This window comes from Pundamilia nyererei, unplaced genomic scaffold (genome assembly GCF_000239375.1).
Source record: "Pundamilia nyererei isolate P.nyererei 1_Seehausen unplaced genomic scaffold, PunNye1.0 scaffold00065, whole genome shotgun sequence".
NCBI classification, from domain to species: domain Eukaryota; kingdom Metazoa; phylum Chordata; class Actinopteri; order Cichliformes; family Cichlidae; genus Pundamilia; species Pundamilia nyererei.
In genome coordinates this window covers 677309-685614 of record NW_005187466.1, presented here as the reverse complement: position 1 = coordinate 685614, position 8306 = coordinate 677309, and the positions used below count along the sequence as shown (strand labels likewise).

At 40.1% G+C, this 8306-nt stretch overlaps 1 protein-coding gene across 1 annotated transcript in view; it reads left to right on the top strand.

Annotated features, from left to right (window-relative positions):
• Nucleotides 1–303: 303 nt before the first annotated feature.
• cp110 (centriolar coiled-coil protein 110) overlaps nt 304–8306 on the top strand; it is an 11038-nt gene continuing 3035 nt past the window's right edge. The window contains exons 1-4 of the mRNA XM_013911517.1: nt 304–1040; nt 1308–1427; nt 2764–5311; nt 5964–6091. Coding sequence (XP_013766971.1) covers nt 903–1040; nt 1308–1427; nt 2764–5311; nt 5964–6091 — 2934 coding nt within the window. The 5' untranslated portion in view covers nt 304–902. The remainder of the gene's footprint in view (nt 1041–1307; nt 1428–2763; nt 5312–5963; nt 6092–8306) is intronic.

Below are 8306 nucleotides of genomic sequence, written 5' to 3'. Positions count from 1 at the left end.
CACATGCTGCTGACACTGCTTCCCCCCCCCCAGGTGAACACCTGGATTGATATGGGTGAATTGCGGGGTTGATAACCACCTTCATGTTACAACTTAGCCTTATAGGTGCTGTTGGCTTAAATAAAGCCAGATGAGGAAAACATAAACTTGCTTTTTGGGACAGGGCCCTGGAAGAACAACAACAAGCAAATTTAGATTTTTAAATTCTTTGGATTCTAATTTTAATCGTAAAAATATTTAACCAGTAAATAAATAAATAAATGCGAGCGTTGTATTCCCTTAATTCTCTTCCGTCTGACACCAAAGTATCTCCATACTTTTCTGTATGTTTTTCTTTGGTCAGTCAGGCCTGTAGGGGGCAGTACCACGTTAGTCTGAGTTCAGTGAAAAGTAATTTCTTCTCATTATTTTTTAAGTATTAAATCCACTTCTTATACTTTGTCCGACGTAACGTTGTAGCGGTTTTCTTCCTTTCCCGTGAAATGCTTTTGTGTTGTAAAGGGGGTGTTTGTTGAACCCTGGTGTGAATCCACTCCGGGTTTTCGGCGCTCTGTAACCGTCACTGTCGTTCTTTACCCGGTTGTTGCCCCGGAGGAGAGGCGGTAAAAATGTAAACATTGATTCCCCCCAGTGGACCTGACCAGACTGTCTTTTGTGTTGCTTATAAGAGGACCAACAGTATAGCTGTAGCGTCTACCTTTGCTGAGTTTAACCCAGTGTCTTCTTCTTTTTTTTTTAAAGTTTATGCGTCTACTTTTAAACGGTAACAAAAAGCAGCCAAAGCTAGCGTTATGTTAGCTAAGCTAGCTAGCAAACTAGCGTTAGCAAACAATAACTTGGTAGTAATCTTTTAGCCGTTAAACTGCCCAAAGTTACTCTCTACTGTGTTCCGATGAAGAGTAATGGAGGAATACGAAGAGTTTGTGCAGCATCTTCTTCCTCAGCTCAGGAGAAGAGAAGAGAAAGAGGAGGAAAACCACAGACCCTCATCTGCATCCTCTGTCATCCGCTTCTATGGACGATCCATCCTCCCTCCTCTGGTGCTGGATAAGTTTACGGCTGTCATCATGGTTGATCATTTTAGCAAAAGGCTGAACTTATTTTTTTTTATAGATAGATGCACTCTTAGTTTGAAGGAAAATGACGCATATTTATTCAGTCACTGAGACATGCTGCCTATCTCCCTTTAATGTAAATTATAAGCATCCATTAATAATAATAATAATAATGATAAAACAGAAGCAGACTTGTTTGAAATGAAACAGTATTAATTCCAGATAACTCATGTCTGTTTTGTGATGACACAGCTCTCAGAGAAACAGAGAGAGGAGATGCGTCGACTCAGAGACGAAGCTGCTGCCCACACAGTTCAGTTCAGAGATGATCCCCGGATGGCCTACATCCAGACGATTCTGCACAGCGTTCAGGTAATTTAAGCTTTGTTTTGTTTGTAACCTATGCTGTTGGCTCCTTGTGTGAGAGCAGCTTCAGTTGAGAATGACAGAGTCCGGGCACAAAATACGGAAGGAATATTGTAATCTTTAGTTTTCTTTTATAGGGAGAGAGACGTCTAATGTATAATAGTACATCACCATCACAGTTTGCACATATGATTTGTGGACTCAAATGCAACAATACAGTTTAATATGACAGAAGTAAATCTATAGGCTTTCAGGTGCTGTATGGCCAGCTGTGCCATTTAACGTGAGTAATTATAACGTGAGTAATTACATGAAATAATTAAAAAACAAATTCTGCTTGAATCTGGACTATCCACCTCCCAAGAGGGTGGTCACTTTATATAAATTTGTCCAATACAGATGGACTCAAATATTGCAATTAATCAAGTATTCTTTGGCTGATAGCCTGCGCCGATACAAATAAGGTTATGCATTTACCCAATGGACCATTGATGCAGTAAAATAGTTGCTTCAGCCATCATGAAATGTCACTATACTGGCTCACAGGGCGGGCAATTAATTGGAATTAATGTAAGTTTTGGCTTTGGCTCTTGGCAGTTGTGCAAAAACTATCATTTTTATATTCAAACACAAGACAAATCTCTTATTTGTTTTGTGTTTTAAATCAGTTGCACACCTTTCATTTAAATCTTTTTAAGCCCCTCCTTAAAAACCCAAATCACTCAAAGTTCAGCTTGAGTCAAGAACACAGAAAACATTTGAGAACCTTTTGGTAGCAAGGTCTGTCTGCTGCATTGCCCGTCTGTCACTGAGGGACTCCTACCTGGTTTGCTTTTAGTAGTGCATGACCGAGTTGAATATTAGGCTTTGCCTGTCCATCTCTCTTCCTGTTGATACTTTGCTGGTCTTCCAAGGAAGTCTGCTGCCACCTGGGCCGTTTTTAAGCTTCCATCTGCCAGTATGGACATTTTGCAGTGGAAGCTGTGGTATATATGTACATGGCCCTTGGCAGATGGACTTTATGGTCCAAAACACCCACTACTCTGGGCCTAGCTCTACCAGACAACGCACTGTACTCCACGTTGTACACCCCGCTTTTTAATAATTTATTTATTTGTTTGTATGTTGAAATTATTTTTAAAGTTCCAGGGTAATCCTCTGTAGAAAGATGTATTGAAAGTTCATTTTATGCATAAGTGTTGAAAATTAAAATTACCAACTAAAATAGCTGTAATTATGTTTTTTGGCATAATCAGTGTTTGGCATTGTTGTATTGAACAGGGAAAAGCACATTTTTTAAAATCTCATTGCATTATTTTTGTTTCTGCTCATGTTTTTCCAGCTGAGGAAGACACCAACACTCGAGGAGTTGCTTCAAGAGTCAGAAATTATCACACAATCTTCATATTTCCGTAAAACCACTGGTGGACTGGTGTGTCCGGATGATTTTTTTGCGGGAAGCAGTGATAATGTTTCGCTCCCGGCTGCAGCGAAAGGAAAAGTTGGTGTTTGTCTTCCTCCACTGACATCGACGACATATAGTGCCTTTTTCGCCTCTAACGTGACACCTCAGGAAAATTACCAGGAAGGATGCCTTACTGACCAAGTTAACAGCCAACAAGGATCACAGCCAAATTTTTTACATAGTGCAAGCTGCCAGTCGCTCTCCTCAGGTTACGTCACCAACGAGAATGTAGAAAACTGTACTGCTATCCCTGAAAGGATTAATGCAGAAAACGAGAGCAATGTCTCCGACTACTCAGAAGGATTTTATAACACAGTGGGCTTTTTTCTTCACAACACCTCAAATACAATCGCCAAGATGCCAGATATTATCAGCCACCCTCCCATAGATGGAGAGGAATTAGAGAGGAGTGGGCGGGAGTCATCTTTTTGTGATAACTTAACAGAGTTGAGAGAAATTTGTTGCACGTCATTTGAGGAGGATTCACTCTTGTGTAATCCTTTACCAACAGAAAAATCTAAAAATGGTCAACTGGACAGTGTGATGCGTGATGATAACGATCCCTTTAGTTCAGTGCATGACCCTGACAAAGATGCACATTTAGACAAAAATGAGGACTCAGTTGCTTTTTTGGAAAAAAGCAGCTTTTCAGATAATCCAACACACACACAAAGCACTCGTCACCGTCTTACAACAGAACTGTGTGTTCAGCGTAGTCCCAGAGAGACTGAACTAGAGGACAACCAGGTAGATGAAGCAGACTCAAAGCTGTCTGAGGAGCCTTATCGTCTGAGCCTCCAGGCCTTGCTGAAGAAATCTCAGGAGTATCGACGGCGCCAGCGGATGCTTAGGAACCAAGCCAAAAACACTAAAATCCAAGAGAGAACCCAAGAACAGCCAAGAGCAAAGGCAGAGGAGCAGAGCAGCTCTGATAAGGAGAATGATGAGATCCCTTACAAGGACACTGTGACTGCAGAGGGGAAGAAGACTAAAGACAAGAGAAGTACTTTTATCTCGTCAGTGGAAACTTCGTTAAAGAAATCCTATGAGAATGAGCGGATGATTGAAAGTGAACTCTCTGGGAAAAATATGACACATTTAACAGGAGATGGAGATAATAAGGAAATGACTAGTGTTGATGAAGAAACAATCATCATAAGTAATAGGCTGAACAGTTCACAGGAGGTCTTAATAAAGCCAAAACAATTCAGTGCCTTCATCCAGCAACAGCCATTAGAAACTTCCCTTGTTAAAGATCCTCCAGCTTTTTTTAAAGGAGCAGGGAAATATCGCACAGTCCCAGCCCCTAGCTTCTGCAGGAGCCCTGTTCACTACAAAAGAAAAAGTGGACAAAAGGTTGATGTGGAGGAGACCTCAAAGGGGAAACTTGAGGTTGGTACTGGTTTGAAAGACCATCACAATTCTGAAGAAGTTAATCCAGGTCATCAAAACAGTCCTATAGTGAGTCCTCCCGGAGTGAATCTCACAGTTGAAGGGGAAGTAACAAGCATTTTAACTGAGAGTTCACAGCACATGGATCAGTTGGAGTCAGACCTGTCCAGTCTTAAGGTTCTGATCACAGATCTTGAGTCAACGGTGAAAGAAAACTTGAAAGAAGACAGTCACAGCCAAGCTGAGAGCAGCCTGCAAAGTGAGTTAAGTTTTAAGGGTATGACAAATGAGCAAATAAAAAGTGATTATTGGGAGGACAAGCAGAGAGCTCATGGTGATAATAGCAGTGATGCAGAGTACAGGAAGTGGTCGAGCAGGCAGTTATATAACAATTACAGAAACATGCATGGAGACTTAGTTCCGGAAGCGACTGTCAGTGACACAGATGATGTTCCCCTCACAGTTAAGGAGAACGGGGATGAGCTCTGTGATTTTAGCGAGCGCAAATTGATCAAAACCTTATCTGCAGAGAGAGAAAGTTGGAAAAAAGTGAGCAGAGAAGCACTAACCGGGAGTTCCTCACAGCCTGGAGATTGCGGAAAGCAGCAGCCACCTGGTAAATGCATCCTTTCTGTGGCTCAGCAGATGCGCATTCCCGATGTTTTCCGAAATGTTCCATCTGATCCTCCTTTTCGGAGTTACATCTCAGTGCCTTCAGATAACAGTAAACACCTTGTTGAAAGAAGGAAAGAATTGGTCGTAGAAGGTCACAACTCCACCCACTCACCATCTCTAAATCAGTCATATGATGTGGACACACCGTCTGGCCTGTGGTTCACTGAAAGATCAGGGTCACAAGGTCATCCTGAGCAAGAAAAGCATCTGACCCCACAGAGTGGCAGTGACGGTCAGGGAGGGGTGTCCAAGGTCAAACGGAGACTGCTAATGCACACGATGGAGGAGACACTGGAAGGGAGTGCCAATACCAGTGGGGGAGTGGACTCTGTCAGACCCAACTCCAGCACACCCAGAGGTAAGACGAGAAGAGGAAGTGTTGTTTAAATAACCATGTTAGTTATTAGATATTTATTCTCAGTGACATCATACAGAGCCAAGAGTAGAACAAACTGCCTGAAACACAGTGTTTAGAACAGTTTGAGGCCTGACAGTTTATACATGCACCAAAAATAGCCGACGTCTTTGTGTTGTTTTGTCTTGAGTTGGAGACTCTTGATGTTTAATACAGGAGGGGATAGTGCATCACGTGGAAATGATGAGGTGTTGTGTAAAAAAAACTCTTTGATCGAGTGGTGACACCTTTCTTTCCATCGTGCCTCGGGTGCCTCAACACTATAAATGGTTAGGTGTGCTGGTAATGTTACAGCTCACCCAGACACTGACAGACACCTCGCCCATAATGATGTCTTTAGATTTTGGTTTAAGTGTAATATATGACAGAAAATAAAGGTAAAGAAAAAAGATAACAGCTCTTCTTTAATCTTTGTGCCACAAAAAGGGGAAAAGGAGAAAATATTTAGACTCAACCCCAGACTCTACATCATTAGAAAGCTAATTTTTCAAATCTTATAAAGTATAGTAACAGTTGTGCAAATGACCTGTAGGCAAATGTAGTGGGCCAACAGTGAATTTCATATGTGACCACATGTTGTGTTTCCTGTCTGTAGCTGCAGGGCAGTGGTGTGAAGGTCTCGGCAGTCAGAGGGATAAGCGAGAGCAGCTGAAAGAGATACACGCTGCTCAGGTCAGAGCGCTGCAAGAGGAGCACAGGAGACAGCAGGAGGAGCTACTACAGGTGAGACTTATTTTATTATTTATTGTATTGTACTATACATATTACTGCTATTTTGTTATTGGATTCATATATTTCCTTTAGATGATAGATCTGAAACATTTTTTTAAAAGTGTGGAAATAGACAAATGTGAAGCAAAGAAAAAGAGTGGCAGAAGGTTTATTTGAGAGTCCAGCTATGTACAAATTACTCTGTATATTTCAGGTATTTTCTTCCCAAACTCGTTTGTTTAATACTTGCTGCACCTCTGATGGTTTGTTGCCAATTTGGATCAAAATCTCCTGATAAAGTTTTAACTAATGGTACAGTGTAAGCTCACATAACCCAAAGACTTTAGACTGATGTAAACACCCATTTTTCTGCTCTGTATGATGTCACTAAGAGTGGATATCCCTAATAGGGTAACCTCCTATTCAAATCTTTTGAGAATGAGGGGCAGCCAATCAGAAGAAAGTTGGCTTAAGTCATCTTGGTGGAGAGAGAGGATGCTCTGAGGGGCTACCCCATGGCCCAGTATAAAACAAATAAGGATTATTTTGAATTGTGACTCATACAAAAGTATTTTAGCAGAGTCCAAGAATAAATCTATAGAACTGACAATGAGAATAATCGGGCACTTTAATAACGATGATAATTATTTGCATATGTTTAGTTGGTAATACCAGCTCATTGTTATCGTCTTAGTGAGGAGTGTTTGATGTACAGAAAAAAAATATCAAATTAACCAATAGTGCTAAAAAAGTAATGTTTTTAGATCTCAGGAAGTGCTATGGTTAGAAAAAGTTTAGGGACCACTGCTGCAGCTAATGGATTTAATCAGAACAGCTTTAAAATATCATGCATACAGAGCTGACATCAAACATGTCGCCCAAGGTGTTTGCAGTTAAATAAAAAGAGTGTTTATACTTTATTTATTTTTTTATGGTAATTTTACTCTACATCTCACTGAGATTTATTTATTCACAAAAGATCTCAGAATATTAAGTGCTAGATGATATCGATGATAAGTCACACAATAACAAACCAAAAATGCTAATAAAAAATAAAGAATGATAACAAAGAATTGAATTAAATGGGAAAAAAATACAGGTGTAGGCTTATTACACCTGTCCTGTCTATTTATTAATTATTATTAATAATTTGTTCAATATGAATTGTAAGTCGGATAGCTTGATGTAAAATAGATTGAAATAGATTGAAGACTTGAAATGTTATCCAGAAACTGCTGTATGCGCAGAAATATTGCATTTTATACGCTGAAAAACATTTTTATACTTTTCTTTAGTCTGTTGCCAAAAATATTCACGTGCACAAAGAAAGTTGAGAAGAAATACAGCATTTACTCATATCTGAGTGGCATCTATTAATATTTTAGCAGTTCTTTTAGCTTCTTTTTTTTTTTACACAGAGTATTCAATCATGAGTTTAAATAAATAGGCCACAGATTAGAAAAGGAATTTAGACAGTTTGCTTCTGTTAATAGATTTCTTCAACAATGATAGAGAAGCGGTATAGAGCACTGTCAGGGTCATTCTGTCATTGTTTTATTTGATGCAATCTAAAGCTGTTTGTCAAGTTACATCAAGAAAATGGAGAAAATAATCTGAAATTATGTATTCCTGAGACCCCCGAACAAGTGATCATTTATTCTAAGTCTAAATATGGTAAAAACGCAGTCAGTGATATTACCTCCCTCCCATTGGTCTGCTTCTTGCATTAGATTGCATCACGTATTGCTGTACAGATCTAGCACTGCGTAATTCCAGTACAGCAACCATAATTCACTCCGCCAAGGTTTCCGACTTCACCCAAAGTCACCTATGAGAAATAAAAACTGAGCTCCAGTTTTAATCTTTTAAAGACGAGGAAAACAGGCGTTGTGAGTTTCTAGCCAATTTACTGAGCGGTAATACAATACTGACCCTAAATGTTTCTTTGAAACTAGAAGCAGGCATTTGAAAAAGACTCTGGCATTGTTCCACATGTGACCATGTGCACACAAACGCACACACACACACACACTGTCACCCTACCTGTTAGAGTGAGCTTTTGGAGACCCAGGTCGTGGGCTGACTACAGACGTTTGCTCATTACAAGAGACCTTCAGACTCTCCCCAGTAAAAAAAAAAAAAAAAAAGGGTTTCTACCATAAATGTTTCATTACATCCCTAAGAGGCGAGCTGGCACGGTCGCCTCTTTCTGTGTGTGTGTGTGTGT